At 38.8% G+C, this 18,877-nt stretch overlaps 1 protein-coding gene across 1 annotated transcript; it reads right to left on the reverse strand.

The window, feature by feature from the left end:
* Positions 1–4,782: 4,782 nt before the first annotated feature.
* Positions 4,783–16,275, reverse strand: LOC306890776 (N-acetylneuraminate-9-phosphate synthase-like). The gene is made up of 7 exons (XM_079450742.1): positions 16,208–16,275; positions 6,674–6,998; positions 6,246–6,461; positions 6,043–6,142; positions 5,756–5,910; positions 5,406–5,672; positions 4,783–5,333 (listed from the first exon to the last, which is right to left on the reverse strand). The coding sequence occupies exons 2-7, from the start codon at positions 6,803–6,805 to the stop codon at positions 5,145–5,147; spliced, it is 1,059 nt and encodes a 352-aa protein (XP_079306868.1). The 5' UTR covers positions 6,806–6,998; positions 16,208–16,275; the 3' UTR covers positions 4,783–5,144.
* Positions 16,276–18,877: the final 2,602 nt, after the last annotated feature.

Consider the following 18,877-nt stretch of genomic DNA (forward strand, 5'->3'; position numbering starts at 1 on the left):
CAATAGGCCTACTCTGAATCCTGATGGGATACTGAAGGGCGATGAAGAGCATCATTCTGTTTGCACATCCTGAGGGCGGTATATGAAAACAAGCTTCTTGTTAAATACCAGGGCTTTTCTTTATATTCTAATTAAAGATTTTATATGATCTTGTCAAACCTGATCTGTTGTTGTTTGTACAGTTTTTAATATCTTAATTATCGGGCACATACCGGTGTATTAAAGTGAAGGGAGGGGCCACAAAAGCCCAAGACTCTTTTGTTAAATTGACTACGCCACCCCATAATTAGCTACGTGGAAATAACCCTAGCTAGGGCACACAGGTTCAAATACCCAAAGTGAAACGTTCAGGCAACAGATGTGGGTATAAATATAAATTCTTTATTATCTCTTAATTATTTTAATATTTAGGATGTTTAATAGCAACATTGGCTTATCACGTACATAAACAAAGAAAAACATCAGAAAACAAACAAAGTTTGGGAGAGTGGAACAGTTGGCGTGTTACAAAATGTTAAAAGGAAACCCAAACCACACACACAAAACCAATCAATAATAAGCACAGCACTTAGTGTAAACTTAAATTATAACAGTTAGCGACCCCCTTCTCCACATACCCCGAATAAATGACACAGAAAAACAAGGACAAACTACATAATCATAAACAAAATAAACCAACGAAGCAACTATTCATAATACAAGAAAATAATATATTATAGACCTTAAAGCTACAAAGGATATCTTTGCCTCACTCTAAATTCCCCTGCTCAGACAAACGGCAAGGCAGAAATAAACAAATAATATTTATAAGAAAAATAAACGAAAATAAACAGCATCCACACATACGACACAGTAAAACAAAACAAATTACATAAACAACTTAACAAACCGAAGTTAGTTAATTGCTGCTTCGCCGTTACTGTTCACATTAAGACGCATACTTAGAGCTCATTTCCAAGAAAGAGGTGCGACTAAGCGTTATAAACAACTTACTTCAGAAGTACAAAGCAGCAAAGAGACACCACAAAGCATTCTTGGCTACTGTCTAGATTTAAGACAAAAGATTTTGTTTGCAACCCAGTAAGCAGAATCCAGTTTGACGCATGACAGCTTTCCTGGAGCTCAGTGGTAAGAGCATAGTGTTAACAACGCAAGGTTGTGGGTTCGATCCCAGGGGATTGCAGATACCTATGTTAAATGTATAGGATAATGTAATGCAATGTACATTTACATTTATTCATTTGGCAGACGCTTTTATCCAAAGCGACTACAAGTAGTTTTATACAGTGGCACATTACTGCAGAGCAATCAGGGGTAAGGCCTTGCTCAAGGGCCATTCAGTCATGACCTGCTGGCCCTGAGCTTAGAACCGGCAACCTTCTGATCACAAGCCCAACGCTCTAACTATTAGGCCACAGCTGACCCCCCAAAGTTATTGTGTTTCTTCACACCGTCCTCACAGGTCTACAGAATGACAGCATTAGAGGAGACCTTAGACCCTATCTGACACAGACCGGTGTTAGTGACGAACTGCTCTTCGATAAAGTCAATCAGTTATGTTCCCATGAGACCGAGCGGCAAAACAAAAATGAACTTGTCCAGTCATTTGCCCCTAAAGTGCACACAGTTCAATCCAGTGACACCGTTGATGCTATCGAGAAAAATCGGAAACCACCATAACAGATGAAGTCAGAGCAGAATGAACTTGACATTCTAACTGAGCTGAGAGAGATGCGCTCAGGCATGCCGCATGGCCCTGTTAAAAGATCTCAGTGCAGAAGTTTCTCAAATATTTTAAGCAACCTCAGGTCATGTCTACTCAGTGTCCTCCTCCAGTGCTGGATGTCACTAATTCGTCTTTACCACAGGTTCAATATTCACCTCCAGGTTACTGGCAGGCGTGTGACCAATGGAGATTAACAGCACAGCGACCACAATGGTTCCAACACCTATGTTATCAGCCTCCAATTCGAGTAAGGAAATGCTTTGCATGCCAACAAAGTGGATTAGAGGTCTACTGTACTCACTGTTACAAGTGCGGTGGGAGTGATCACTTCTCATCTGGCTGTCGAGCACGGATACCCATCACACAGCAGGAAGGACATTTAAATGAGGCTGGGTCACAACCGCAAGACAGGCTGTGACCAGAGTTGAAGACGAGTCCCCTCAAAGTTGTAAATACTGCCGCTGTTATGAACTGCTCCGAGACTTGAATGTGAGATCCAATTGCAGCTTTATTAGAGGGCAATCCAACGGCGTAATCCAGATAACAGGCAAGGGTCATACACAGACAGGCAGTCCAAACAAAGAAACAAACAAAACAAAGAAATAAACAAAACAGGCAGGGACCAGAGGTAAAAGCCTAAACAGGGAACAAGGCAAGAAATCCAAAAACCAAAAGACAGGGAACCAGGGAAATGCTCAGAAATGCAGTATAAACTAAACAAGACTTCGCAGTGTGTGAATAAGTGAACATGGTATATATAGGGTGAGACTAACAGGGTGATGAGATACAGATGAATGTAATCAGTGATGATGAGTCTGGGAAGTGAGTTCTGGGAAATGTAGTTTGTGAGTGAGTGATGGTCTGATGTGGAGTGCCCTCGGGTGGTTCTCAATGGCACTCCACACTGATGGCAGGAACGAGGCAAAGAATAACGAGGAAGATATACAAGTCTTGGAAGAAACCATTACTCGTTTAGTAGCCTACAGTTCCCTTTCAGTCGTTCTCTCGAAGTTGTGTTGAGAGACTGACTGGGTTTGATCTTTAGAACATATCACCACCGAGAGGAACTTAAAAAGCCAATGGGCTTGACGAATGGCACACGCACTCATCTTCCTTTGTTCGGTCATTCATCTTCCTTTGTTCTTCAGAACCCGCGTGGTAAATGTTGTCAAGCGAAATCGTCTCTGAGACTCACTTCAATCTGCTGGATTTACGATGCAGGAGCAGCAGACTTCTCCCATCTGAGCGGACTGAGCGAGCTGCAGACCTAAAAGAGCAAATTTCTCACAGCTGCGCAGCTGTATCCTTGGGTGTGACAGACTCATCCCTGAATCTATGGGATGAATTTCGACTCAAAATGATTAACAAATGCACGCACAGTCATCCGTGAACGTGATACACGTTTCATTTGTATTTTACGATTCACAAACAAATGCCTAATGATTTGATTCTGTGAAATTTAGATTTGAATAAACACAAAGCGATTTGTACAAATAGAGGCAGATTTGTGATTGCAATGTTTTATTTTGTGTCCACAGCTGCCACCTGGGGGGAGGTTCGACCTAGGCTTCCGTCCAAGGCTTGTAAGCTCTCGCCGAAAGCTTGCAATGCTGCGGGACCGGCCGCTTCCACTCTCCATGCTATGGTGGTCCTCCAGGTTTTTCAGTCTAAAACCCTGAAGGACCTGGACGATAGGAAGTCCGACCCAACACGCATGAGGGAGTTGGGCACTGCCACTGACCCTGCACTCCGGCGATGAAGGCCATGTGATGTGGGTCAGACAATGTCCATTATGGTGGTCCAAGAGGGAAGGAGGGAACCCTGGAGGGAAGCCCAGCAGACTCGACCCTGGAAGGGAGCCCGGCGGACCTGACCCTGGAAGGAAGCCCCGGGGCCCAGATTCTGGAAGGCGACTTCAACCGCTGCGGCAATGATCCCTCTGTCTGCTGGGTCCTAATAGGGTTGGAATCATTCTGTCATGAATGGTGCAGGAACATGAACAAGAGGACCCAAATGCAGAGAGCGGTTAAGGTATTAACGAAAGATTTTAATATAAAATACAAAATCAAAAACCTGCGATGGGGTAAAATAACAGGGCAAGTATAAGAACATGAAGGTTAACAGGAACAAGACTTACTTCACTAGACTAAAAGGACTAAACTTACTAAACTAGGTTTACATGACAAGACGGGTGGCAGGGGTAACATCACACATATACAATTAAATAAGGAAAAATCAGGAGGGGAACAGGTGTGGGGCATGAACTTATTAACAAGCAATAATGAGTAAATGAGTGGACGGGAACAGAGATGAGACAGGAGAGAGCATATGGCAAGCCAAATCAACAATAATTGCCTCTCTCCACATTAAACATGAGGTTCAGTCATGATCCTGCCACTAGACCAAGAGAAACCTGACATGAAGTGGCAGATAAGACACCCACCTTACCTTAAATGTAACATGTTTACTTCTTAAGAATCATATTTTTATATTTTGCAATTGTCTATGAGTGTCTTGATGATTAAAAAGATGAACCTCAACATCATGTAGTCACAGGTGAAGGATATTGTTAATAATGTTGAGGAAACTCTCCAACAACTAAGTCATGAAACATAAACTTGAAGAGAAATTGTATTATTATTATTCTGTGCTATGGACTTAATGTAAACATCTGTTATGTGAAAATAAGTTGTATGGGTCAGTATTAAATTGTTGTTCTTTTTTTATCTTTTCAGCTTTTGACCACAACAATATTTATGTTTGTGTTATTGACAAATAAACAGCACATCTTTGTCTAGAAAACAAACTTTTAACAATATATTATTTCATGCTATAAAAGTATTATTATACTTTTTATTTATATATGATATAAAACATCAAAAAAGAGATGTATCTTCATTGCTAGTTTTTTCCCAAATCTTTGTTGTCACCCCATTTTATATTTGCTTTCATTTTTAATCTATTTATTTTTTTATGTTATTTCACTTAGTGCTATTAAGAGAAACTTGTTCAGTGTCGTATGTAGAACCTGCTGAGTAATCAACAAAGCCATGTTTGGGATTATTAAATCATAATAGTGTGTTATTTCATTTTTATTGAAGTGTATTTTAAACAATCATTTATAATTGTTTGATAAATCAACAGATTTGACATTTTAAAAACATTTCACCAACCATTTATACATACTCCCAGTATACCACAGTAAATGTAGCATTTGTACATATTAAAAACATTAAAAGAATAATGAATTATTTCCCAATGTGGATTCATTCTTGGCTCAAAAGAACTTCATTCTAAAGGAGAATCTGACGATTTATGTTTATTTTCCAAAAGATACATGCTATTTTTATACTGAATTAACTCTTTTTTTTATCCCTTCCCCAACAACATGAAACACACTGGCCAGAGAATCTGATCATTAATATTCAATCATGGCATCAGTTATGGTGACATCATCTCCAACGTCCTCCGTGATTTTTTTGCCCACCAGATTGAAGATGTTCTCTGGTGCCACACCGTGCGGCTCAGCCACTTTTACAGCCAGCATGTCGAGAGTCAACGTCACACCCTTCTGAAGCGGCCTCCGGGCGACCACAGACTTACCCAACTGCAAATAAAATTAGCAGACTTTATTTACATTCTGTTATTTGTTATCATAAGAATCTTTTAGATATCTTACCTTGCTGTGACAAGAAGCTTCACAGGCCAGCATCTGTTTGACGGGTGAACCCATGGCCATCTCTACAGTCCTGATGGCTTTCACCAGCTCTGCAAGCTCAGCCGGCTCCAGCGAGGCTGAGTGGTCACTGCCTTTCCAGGTCTTGTCCAGGGTCACATGACGCTCCAAGACCTTTGCCCCCAGTGCCACGGCAGCCACAGACACAAGGATGCCCGTCTCATGTCCCGAGTAACCTATCGGAATGTCTGGAAACTCCTTCTGGAACGCCTACATTTGCAAAAACAACTGCATCACTATTATTTATTGTTTGAAATCAGATGAGTCAAGCAGGATGGGGGTGGATTTCTTACAGGAATCAAACTGAGATTGATGTGCTCCGTCGGCAGTGGATAAGCGCTTGTGCACTGCAGGAAGGTGAAGTTGGGATTGTGCTTCTTCACTCTTTGATAAACGCAGCGCATGGTTTCCATCGACTGCATACCGCTGGAGATCACCATGGGACGACCTGCAGAAATACAACAGCTTCAAACAAAGACAAAGATGCTTCTGAAGAAAATTAGGTACAGGTCTTTAAATTTCATTGAGCCTGATATTTTGATAGTAAGATGGGTGTTAAACTTCATCCAGTGAGATTCACCGTTTTTGGCAGTTTTCTCCAGGTAAGGTATGTTGTTTGTGTCCGCTGAGGCCACTTTGAAAAACGGCACGTTTATCTCGTGAAGAAATTCTACAGCCATCTGATAGAAGCAGAACATTGAATATTTATAAATCATCATTTATGGTTATATGCATATGAACAAACATAAAACATTACTATATGTGTACGATGAAATATTTTACCTCGTCCATCCCTGATGCTGTAAAGAAGATCCCGATTTCATCGGCGTAGCTCTGCAGTTCTCTGTACTGCTGGTGACTGAACTCCAGGTGGCGCTTGTGAGCTCCGTAGGTTGGGCCCCAGGCGTGAGGGGACGTGTAAGGTCTCTCTAAAGCATGTTTGGTGAATCTGTGCTCGATCTCGCTCTTCTGAAACTTCACACAGTCAGCACCGCAATCCTACATGACAGCACGACGAGAGAGAGAGAGAGAGAGAGAGAGAGAGAGAGAGAGAGAGAGGAGAGAGAGAGAGAGAGCAGAAAGTCTTCTTTATTAATGGCAGACATGATATTTCTGTCTGTCTATCACCCAGAGCATCCATCAGTTTGACACCACATAAACCGAATTGATGCTTTCACATAGTTAAACTTACCGATCAAGCGGGACCTTACCTTTGACATTCGGATCATTTTTTTGGCAATCTCGATGTCTCCTTGGTGGTTTTGGCCGATCTCAGCTATGATGAAACAGGGGTTAGATCCCCCAATTCTTCTTCCAGGACAGAGTTCCAATTCAGAAGGCATTTTAGAGATGTATCTGTATGTTTAAATTCAAGTTCCACTTTTGAGGTTGATGGAACAGACGCAAGTGAGTCGTAGATGAAGAGGCCGTATGGAGGGATGTAACATCATATATAGGATACAGGTGCTCCACCCCCACACCATTAGTTCAGATATTTACATTCAGTGTCAAATTGAACTGGATTTACAGCCTTATCTGAAACAAGAGAGACGCAAAATGACAAACAAGGTTTAGAAAGGGGGTCAGCTGACCTGCTGTCTTTTTGCAAGATTATGAAATAATGATGAATTGCTTGTTTTTATGTTGCCACTAAAATCTAAATAATTTAGATTTTAAAAGTTTAGTTTCTATAAACTGTTTGAGATTGCAAGATTTTCTTTTGATTCAGTTTACAGGACCATTTTTCAGATATAATCAGTATTTCCTGTCAAAACCAGGATTGCCCGCTAAACCGGTGTGTGCCCGACAATGGGTATCTTAAAAACCGCAAATTAGAAAAGTACAAACAACAACAGATCAGGTTTGACAAGATCATATAAAATCTCTAATTAGAACATAAAGAAAACCCCTGGCATTTAACAAGAAGCTTGTTTTCATATACCACACCCAGGATGGGCAAACAGAATGATGCTCTTCTCCCCATCAGAGGATTCAGAGTATTGCCCACAAATAAAACTCTCAGTCCTGGTGAGATGGATTTCTGATTGTTTTCTTTAGTTCACTGAAAACTGTAGGATTCTCGTTCCCTTAATGTAAACGAGTAATGGCTTCTTCCAAAACTTGTATATTTAAGTTTACAGTTGCTCATATATTTAAACTTAAATGGACTTAATTTTGTGCATATTTAAATTGAGCGAACAACATTCTACACAGAAATTCAAACCTCCAAAGCGACTGACATTGCATTTTCCAGCACAGGAACATTTGTATTTGGTTTGTTACTAAATAAAAGATATGAAGCTATGCTTATCGCTCATGTTTACTGTTGTTTGGCTTGTTTAGGGTTGGTTTTCAGGCAGAAATCTGTCAGTATCACGTCACAACTAAATACTTCTTATGGGTGGATGCTCATCTGTTAATTGTTAAATATTCCGAGTATATTTATATAGCGTGTTTTGCATTATACATTGAAGGGAATTTGTCATTATGGACACTTTAGAGAGATAGTTGTGTTGTTGGCAGGGACGTGCACAGGGGGGTTGCTCAGATGCCCGGGCAACTGCCTATATGCCCTTCTCGACTCACGTTGCCCTTCCGAGGTGGAAAATAAATAAATAAATAGTACAATGGATGCAGTATTTTAGAGACAACTCAACGTTGTCTAGGGCGTCCGGGGCAGCCTCAAACCGGACACTAATTTGTCCTCCTTTATGGAGTTGTGCTGAATCGGCCTAAACAAAACCCGCTTTAGAACATTTACTAGGACGCAGCAGCATAGAATCTGACGCCGTAAGATCTCTGGTCAAACAAATGATTGGCTGAAAGAGGTGTCAAATAAATATCTGAAATATCATTGGTTAAAAACATAAACAAGCCTCCACGACGTGGAAGTGGAATCCACGTGCTGGCTTCGTCACATCATAACGGTAACTTGCTGAAACGTCAGAGCTAATTTAATCCGGAATGGACAAAAGAGCACAACTTTATATAAAAATGCAGTAGAGACATTTTTCATGGAGGTCGCTGTGAAGTGGACGTTTGTAGTCAAGGGACATGCGACATGCCCGCTCAGAAAAACAAAAGTAACGGACGAGCTGCAGGTACATCTTCCCTAAGGCTTAGGTCAAATATTTTTTCAAAAAATTGTCTGGCAATGAATAGAGTAGACTGTTTCAGAATCACTGTATCATGATATCATCGATATGATGCACAAAATTGTATTGTAGTTGCGAGGACACCAGAGTCCTATGCAATTATTCTTGCCTCACTAAATGCTGCAAAGTGTCCTATTTGGTGTTATGGAAATGGATAGCTTGCAGACAAGCAGCCTAGGCTACTATTTTTTTTAGTAGATAGGCATTAAGCAAACTAAGCTACATGTCTTCTGATAGTTAGTTTCTCACATTTCTTTTTAGCAAGAAGAATGAATGATGGAAGTAATGCATCACATTCATTATTTTATTCAAAATGGTTAAATGCCTAAATCCTTTCACTATTTTGGGTATTGTTTGAAGCCCAGATGCCCACTGAAAAGAGCCGGATTCAGGAGAGGGAGAGACAATTCAGGGAGGCATTTTGATAGGGATATTGATGTAGGGATTTTTATGACTCAAGTCATGTTTTCTGTGTTATTATTAGTAGACGTTAAGGTGATTGAGTGCTGTATTTCAGTGTTTTACTTCTTTATGTATGTATTTTAATAAAGACCTTGTTATTCTCAGTCCTTCATATAGCCTGTGAGTGTTTTTATTTTTTAGGGGTGCCCTTTTTTCAGGTCAGAGCAACTGCCCCTCAAAATTCCTCTGCACGTCCCTGCACTTGTACATAGCTGTCGCTCCAGTAACCCCCACGACACGACACTTCCGTATCTCGCCAGAAAACTGTCCGAGTTCACTCACTCGGTTTCACTTGCTCCATCATATTAGTAAACTACATTTACATTTACATTTATTCATTTGGCAGACACTTTTATCCAAAGCGACTTACAAGTAGTTGTTTTACAGTGGCACATTACTGCAGAGCAATCAGGGGTAAGATGTCTTGCTCAAGGACACTTCAGTCATGACCTGCTGGCACTGAGATTTGAGCCAGCAACCTTCTGATCACAAGCCCAACCCTCAAACCACTAGGCTTAAGTTGGCTCAGAAAGATGATGCCCACATTGGACCAGTAGTTAAACTGATGTTGGATGGAGAAAAAACCCCAGACATTTACTGAAAACCTGAAGTACATAGAGTCAAAGGCTACTTCGTCATTGGACAAGTTTTCCTTAAAAGAGGATGGAATTCTTCTAAGAAAAATAACTAGGGCAAAAAGGGCATTCAACACCAATCTCTGGGTTCAAGATTGAAATGAAAGAATTGACAGCAATGGCCCCGTAAATGATCCTCCACTGCAAGTCACCTGTTCTTTTAACCAATGGTGGTTTATACAATGCCATCCATTCAGGTTTTCTCTCTACATCTAGTTTGAAAAACTCACGCCATGGGGTGTCAATCTTTCTATCTTAAAACAGATCACACAATACACAATAGAGTGTTTTTCCAATACAAGACAAAAACTCTTCATTCAAGGATTCAACAGTCCCCAAAAATATTCCAGAAAAGCCTTCTACCTTCACAGAGAGAAACAAGCAAGGAAAAGAGTCTGTGGAATTGGGCTTGCTGCGGCCGTCACGGAAACTAGACAGCAAAGACCATTCTGTTGACTTAAGGGTGTTTTTCCATTTTAATAATAGCTGTGTAGCAAGACGAGTAGATCTCAAACCTAGCCGCTGAGTAGTCGCTTCATCATTCTTAAAATCATATCCTGTTGATTCTAGTAACTGTCCCAAGGTGACGACTTTACTTTCAACTAGTGTCCTGTTAAGTCCTTGGAAAAATCCACTGGCAGATAAGTCCATCCGTGCTCCATGAATTAAAGGTTCTTCCAACAGCCAATAAAGGGATTGTGGGTCCTCTGCTTGTTTAAAAACAAAAAGACACCAAACCTTAAAAATGTTCTTATAAAACACAGGCAAGCCAGAAGTGTTCAGTTTCATAGAGTCCATCAAAAAAAGAGTTTTATCAAGCCCCAGATTCTCAAGCTTGTTTAAAATCAAATATGCAACCGCACACCATTTAAAATCCACTGAACCAACTAGCAGTCTTTGGATGCGCTGCAACCGAAAGGATGCTATTCTGCTTTGAAGGTGTATTAAGCCTTGTCCACCCTCCTCTTTGGGTAAAAATAATACACTCTGTGGCACCCAGTGCAGCTTATCCCAAAAGAAATTTACTAAAATAGCCTGGATTTTAACTAACAGTTGAAAGGGAGGATCAACACATGCACATTTGTGCCATAAAGAGGAAGCAATTAAATTATTAATGATTAAAATGCGCCCTCTGTACGACATCTTTGGAGATAGATATTTCCATTTTTCCAGACGTCCTTCAATTTTCTCAATTAGTCCATCCCAATTTTTTTGCACTGTTGAATCATCACCCAGGAAAACTCCTAAATATTTAAAACCTGATGTTCCCCACACCAAGCCCTCAGGAAGTTTCGGTTTTCCTCCCAACCATGTACCCAACAATAAGGCTTCACTTTTCCTCCAATTTATACTAGCAGAAGATAAGCCCTTAAAGGTTGAAAGTAGTTTTGACAAAACCTGTATGTCCATTTGTCTACTAATCATAACTACCACATCATCAGCATAAGCTGACAATATGAGGTTATCTTTACAATTTAGCAGACTTATACCATGCAATTTAACCCTTATTTGCTGTAAAAGTGGTTCAATCGCTAAAGAATAAAGCATACCAGATAATGCATAACATTTCATGAACTGACATTTACAAAATTAAGTCCATTTAAGTTTAAATATATGAGCAACTGTGCACATAAATATACTAGTTTTGGAAGAAGCCATTACTCGATTAAATTAAGGGAACGAGAAACCTACAGTTTTCAGTGAAATCAACTATAGGAAACAATCAGAAATCCATCTCACCAGGACTGAGAGTTTAATTTGTGTGTGGGCAATACTCTGAATCCTCTGATGGGATACTGAAGGGCGATGTCGGAAAGCGCAAGAAGAAGAAGAAGAAGAAGAAGAAGAAGAAGAAGAGCATCATTCTGTTTGCCCATCCTGAGGGCGGTATATGAAAACAAGCTTCTTGTTAAATGCCAGGGCTTTTCTTTATATTCTAAATAAAGATTTTATATGATCTTGTCAAACCTGATCTGTTGTTGTTTGTACTTTTCTAATTTGCAGTTTTTAATATCTTAATTATTGGGCACATACCGGTGAATAAAAAGTGAAGGGAGGGGCCACTAAAGCCCAAGACTCTTTTGTTAAATTGACTACGCCACCCCATAATTAGCTACGTGGAAATAACCCTAGCTAGGGCACACAGTTTCAAATACCCAAAGTGAAACGTTCAGGCAACAGATGTGGGTATAAATATAAATTCTTTATTATCTCTTAATTATTTTAATATTTAGGATGTTTAATAGCAACATTGGCTTATCACGTACATAAACAAACAAAGAAAAACATCAGAAAACAAACAAAGTTTGGGAGAGTGGAACAGTTGGCGTGTTACAAACTCTTAAAAGGAAACCCAAACCACACACACAAAACCAATCAATAATAAGCACAGCACTTAGTGTAAACTTAAATTATAACAGTTAGTGACCCCCTTCTCCACATACCCCGAATAAATGACACAGAAAAACAAGGACAAACTACATAATCATAAACAAAATAAACCAACGAAGCAACTATTCATAATACAAGAAAATAATATATTTTAGACCTTAAAGCTTAGACCTTAAGGCTTTGCCTTACTCTAAATTCCCCTGTTCAGACAAACGGCAAGGCAGAAATAAACAAATAATATTTATAAGAAAAATAAACGAAAATAAACAGCATCCACACATACGACACAGTAAATAAAAACAAATTACATAAACAATATTACCAAACAACTTAACAAACCGAAGTTAGTTAATTGCTGCTTTGCAGTTACTGTTCACATTAAGACGCATACTTAGAGCTCATTTCCAAGAAAGAGGTGCGACTTCGCTTTATAAACAACTTACTTCAGAAGTACAAAGCAGCAAAGAGACACCACAAAGCATTCTTGTCTACTGTCTAGATTTAAGACAAAAGATTTTGTTTGCAACCCAGTAAGCAGAATCCAGTTTGACGTATGACAGCTTTCCTGGAGCTCAGTGGTAAGGCAAGGCAAGGCAAGTTTATTTGTATAGCACATTTCATACACAATGGCAATTCAAAGTGCTTTACATAGAAGAAATTAAAAATATCCATTTGATAAAACAGTTAAGAAATAAGAAAAATAAAAGTAACCAGTTAATAATAAAAAATAAAATAACATAGTTTAGAAGAAATAAGAAAAATAAAAATTAACCAGTTAAGAATAAAAATAAAATAAAATATAGTTTATAATAGATAATAAATAAAATAAAGTACAGCACAAACAGTCGGACGATCAGTGGCACATTAATCAAATGCAAAGTTAAACAGATGTGTTTTGAGTCTGGATTTGAATGTGACTACTGTGGGAGCACATCTGATCTCTTCTGGAAGCTGGTTCCAGCTGCGGCTTGCATAATAGCTAAATGCAGACTCTCCTTGCTTGGAGAGAACCCTTGGTATTTCTAGCTGATTTGATCCTAATGACCTGAGTGTTCTTTTGGGCCTGTATTCAATGAGCATATCTGCAATGTATTGAGGTCCTAGGCCATTGAACGATTTATATACCAGTAATAAAACTTTAAAATCTATCCTATATGTAACTGGTAGCCAGTGTAAAGACCTGAGGACTGGTGTGATATGATCATATTTTCTGGTTCTGCTCAGAATCCTTGCCGCAGCGTTCTGTATGAGCTGCATCTGCACTGTTAGACCTTTCAAGGCATTTCTACAGTAAAAAACTGGCAACACTGTTGCCAGCTACTTACTGTACTGTAGATTCAACAGTTATTAGCTGGCAACAGTGTTGCCAGTATTTAACAGTAACTGAGACTTAACGGTGACTAACTGGCAACAGTGTTGCCAGTTAGTTACTTTTGAATCTACATTACAGTAAGTAGCTGGCAACAGTGTTGCTAGTATTTTACTGTAACTGAGACTTTACGGTGACTAACTGGCAACAATTTCGTCAGTATTGTACTGTAAATGAAGAATAACAGCTAATTACTGGCAAGAGTAGTGATAGTTATTTACTGTAATGCAACACAATCACAGTAGAATACTACATATACATTCTGCTCAATCAAATATGCTGCATTTTATTTAATGGCATATCTTCTAAAAAGACAAAGAAATTCAAAAGGTTCAAACAAACATAATTTATTACTTTAGCATACAAAACACAAGAAAATCCATAATTACATAAGACAATTCAACAAAACTGAATGTTATTCTGAAATAAAACATCCACTGCTAGTGTATGGCAATGTATAAATAACATAAAAGGAAAATAAAGAAAACAATTACCCTGTATTGTAGATATGGGATATCTATGGCAAAGATCACTCGAAATGTTAACCAAATACATTCTATTTTCTTTTACAATATAAAAAATATAAATAAACAACAGAAATTGTGTCACTTATCAATTCATTAAACAGATTCTCAACACAACTTTGCAAATTAAATAGACACAACAATAAATGTAACTAATAAACTAAAATATTAACTTACAATATTACACGAACACAAAAATACATAAAAATAGGCCATTCTTCAAATGCATCCTGATACAAGATCATTGATAACGATGATGGATTCTCATGAAAGATGGCATTTTGCATGACGCATGTGCCATCCTTATATCCTCCATTACCTTGTCATCATGATCAAGCATTTTTGACTGGTTGTACTGCTCCCTCACCGATGCTTTCTATAACTGGCACATAATGACAAAAGCTGTCTTTACCAGCTGTGTCACTGTCAAGTTATCAGGGTTTGTTTGCCTCAATGTCTGCCCAAACTTGAAAAAGGCTCCAATCAACTTTAAGAGGGTGCATGGAATAACTCAAAGCATCGATTTCTTCATCAAATCAATTTATTATACGTTTCAATGAATATCTCAGATGATTAGCTTAATAACCTATACAGAAAACATAAATATATGAGTTACTGCACACAGTATTCAAATATATTTTAAGTACAAACAACATTGTTAAAATATTTGCAGCAACTTAACAGCAATGTAAAATCAAGTACACTTCATAGCATGCTAGGTGCTAAAACTACTAGCATAAAACACCTCTCAAACATAGAGTACACAACGAGTATTTGTCCTACCAGTAGCATCTCTAAGTTTATGAACACATTGTGGCTTTTCCCAGCAGTCTTTGGACAAACTCAATTGACCCAATGCTGATTTCCAATCTTTCTCCTTGGTGGAGAAGCACATTCACTGCTCACAAAGATCTTTCAGCATGCTGGCAATCACACACACCTGGTACTTTGTGCCATGTGCAGTTCCAATGCCCAATCAGCTTCCTTGGTTGTTCCAGGTAGCACTGTGCTCACAGCCAATAGGCTTCACTCATTTTGATCTCAAATCTTTATAATTTAACAATGATGAGTATATATATTTTCCTCTTTTTCTTCCATTTTAACTTTACCTTAACAGTCACTGCCCAGATATATCGGTTTTGGGGGAACAAAGTTGAAGTTGTTTTTGAAGTAGCTTTTTCTGGTTTTGTCAGACCTTAACTCGCCTTCGTTGTACAAAGTTAACAGATCTTGTGCAAGTAATTCATCAATAATTTTGTCAATCTCACATGATGGTATATCTAATGATGACAGCTTTACTTTAAGTCTACCTAGCATGGCCTGCATTCCTTCATCATGTACTGCTTGAAATTCCTCCATAATAGACTGAATTGTACTGGCAGGCAACAACATTTTTGCCTGCATCTTCAAGTAAAACAGCCAGTTTATGTAAAAATGGCTCTTCGTGTAATGTATCTAAATCACTTTCAAGTGACGATGTTGATTGTACCTCAACATTAAGCGACTGATCTGCAGTATTAACTTGTCTGTCTGTTGATGCTGTATCACACTGTTTGAGGAGATCAAACTGCTGCTTTGGACCTGACTGCTTATGCTTTCGTGATAAATGAGTGGCGAAAGATGTTCTCACTCTGAAATATTTCAAACAACCTTCAACGGGGCAACCAACTTTTCTACCATCTCTAATATGAATCCGCAGTTGTATGCACAGCTCTGAAAAATTACTAGCCACAAATTCACACCCTGGAAGCTGACAGTGGAATACAGCCTGTGGATGCCTATGTGTGTCCTGTGTTTGTGACTGCTTGTGGTTTCTGTGCATGTGTGACCTTAATGAGAATTTCTTAAAAATACAAGGGCACTGAAACTCAAACTGAAAAGTCGCACTGTGTTGGTGTTTTTTTAACATGTGTATAAAAAAGGCCTAGTTAGCGTAAAGGCGATTCTCACAATTCACATCTGTACATTGTGGGTAATGTGACTACACAATAAAAAATAAAAAGGAAAAATAAAGAAACAAGCGGTGGGGTGATAAAAAATTATTTTCAACACTAAAGGCTACTGAAAGTTGTAAGATCCTTAAAGCTAGCTAACAGGTAGCTTATGGAATCAAAAGATACAGAGCACATAATAAGAAATGATTAACTTATCTACGTTTGCAGTATATTTAATAAAAAAAACCTTCTAAATATTTGAAATGTTTACTCACTCATTGTTGGGGATTCCATTTTAAGTTTCAAACCATGATAATCCAGTCACTAAGATAATTAACACCGCACAAGCAAAGGAACATAAACTCAATGATCACACACACCTGGCTGCCCTTAAAGGGGCAACACCTTTGCGTAAAGAATTAAGCAGTCAGTGCACATATGTGTGTGTTAATGCATAAACATTGTTTTCTGCAATTAGTGACAGTTTAGAAAAAAAGGCAGTATTTTACAGCTGAATATTACAGCTGTTCTCTGTAATGTGTTAATATAGTTATTAACTGTATTATATTATCTGAGCTACAGAAATGGACCTCATGTTTCAGTTAAATACTGTTTCCCAATGTTACTGCTAAATACTGACTATTTTAAAGTTATTTACCCTGTAATTTACAGCAAGGTTTAACAGTGTGTCTTATGGTCTTTTTGGGGAGGCCAGTTAGGAGTCCATTACAATAATCCACCCTGCTGGTGATGAAAGCATGCACACGTTTCTCTAAGTCTTGACTGGAAACAAAGCATCTAATTCTTGCAATATTTTTCAGATGATAGTATGCTGATTTAGTTATTGCTTTGACATGACTACTGAAGCTAAAGTCTGACTCTAGAGACACACCGAGATTCCTGACTTGATTTTTTGTTGTTTGACCTTTAGAGTGAAGGTACACGTTCACCTTGAGAAATTCATCTTTATTTCCAAACGCAATGACTTCAGTTTTGTCTTTGTTTAACTGAAGAAAGTTTTGGCACATCCAACTATTTATTTCATCAATGCATTTGAGCAGGGAGTCAATGGGGCTGTAATCGTTAGGCGATAGGGCTAAGTATATCTGTGTGTCGTCTGCATAGCTGTGGTAAGCAATTTGGTTTTTTCTCATTATTTGGCTCATTGGGAGCATGTACAGGTTGAATAGGAGAATCGCAAGAATTGAGCCTTGGGGGACTCCGCATGTCATGGATGTCCACTCAGACTTATGGTCACCTATACTCACATAATAACCTCTTGCTTCTAGGTATGACCTGAACCATTTTAGGACTATCCCAGAAAGCCCCACCCAGTTTTCCAGCCTGTCTATAAGTATGTTGTGATCGACCGTGTCAAATGCAGCACTGGGGTCGAGTAGGACCAGCACGGATAATTTGCCTGAATCAGTACTTAAGCGAATGTCGTTTACTATCTTAATGAGCGCTGTCTCTGTTTTGTGATGCGGGCGGAACCCAGATTGAAAATTGTCAAAGTATCCGTTTGAGCTTAAGAATTTGTTCAGCTGGTTGAAGACAACTTTTTCAATTATTTTACCTATGAAGGGAAGATTTGAGATCGGTCTATAGTTGTTTAATATGGTCTTATCCAGATTGCTCTTTTTCAGGAGGGGTTTGACAACAGCAGTTTTCAGGGAGTTTGGGAAACTTCCAGAGAGAAGTGAGGCATTTACCACATCTAGGAGATCTGCTTCTAAACAGTTTAACACACTTTTGAAAAAAGATGTGGGAAGTGCGTCAAGGGCGCAGGTTGATGTTTTAAGGTGTTGAACGGTTTCTTCCACATTTTTGCCATCAATTTCTTCAAAATCAGACATTGTAACTACTTTCTCAGGTTGTGGTGTGATCTGCCCGACCCCAGCGCTACTCAAGGATGTGCTGATCACCTTTCTAATATTATTGATTTTATCAGAGAAGAAAGATGCAAACTCACTGCACTTGCTGTCTGAGAGCATTTCACTGGAAAGTTGGCTTGGGGGGTTTGTCAGTCTGTCTACAGTAGCGAAAAGAGTCCGGGTGTTGTTTAAGTTGCTGTTTATAATATTTGAGAAGAAAGTCTGCCTAGCTTTGCCTAGTTCCATATTGAAAGGATGGATGGTGTCTTTGTAGATGTTATAATGGACTACAAGTTTTGTCTTCCGCCACAAGCGCTCTGCTTTTCTGCATTGTCTTTTCATATTTTGCACTGCTGTTGAGTTTCTCCAAGGTGCTTTCTGTCTACCACTCTTCCTGACTTTCACAGGGGCAATATCATCAATTACACTTTTAACCTTCGAGTTAAAAGAATCAAGGAGAGAATCAACAGAGTCAGCAGATATGCTTGGTGTTAAAGATATGGCCTTCATAAATAGTACACTAGTGTTCTCATTTAAGCATCTCTTCTTGACAGACACAGATCTAACTTCAATGGCAGGAGAGATCAATATATCAAAGAAAATACAGTGTTAGGGATTGCCCCACTGATTGCTAGTTTGGATTTTATTGACCACCACAGCACTCCGGTAAGAGAGGGAAGGAGATATCATCAGGGTATTATTATTATTTATTGGCAGTTTTGACCACATACACTGTTGTGTATTGAGGTAGTTTCTGTAAACAATAGAATATAAAGGAATAAGCATTACTCTTACAAATAAAGATGTACATTTCTAATAACAATATTAAACAATATCAGCACCCTCAGTATAACATAGTAATGTATAAATGCGGTGGCATAATACCGAGGCATCACATCCGGATATGGAGCTGTAGCAGCCACAAGCATAACTTGTGTTATTAAATATATAAATACACCAATAACGTGCACACATTTGTCCGCTTAGCCACTATGCTAGCGGTTATAAACCCGAACATAAAACATGATCAAAGTGCTCATTTGGAGCGTCTAACATCACCAACTTGAACAA

This window comes from Barbatula barbatula, assembly GCF_947034865.1.
Source record: "Barbatula barbatula genome assembly, chromosome: 25".
Lineage (NCBI taxonomy): Eukaryota > Metazoa > Chordata > Actinopteri > Cypriniformes > Nemacheilidae > Barbatula > Barbatula barbatula.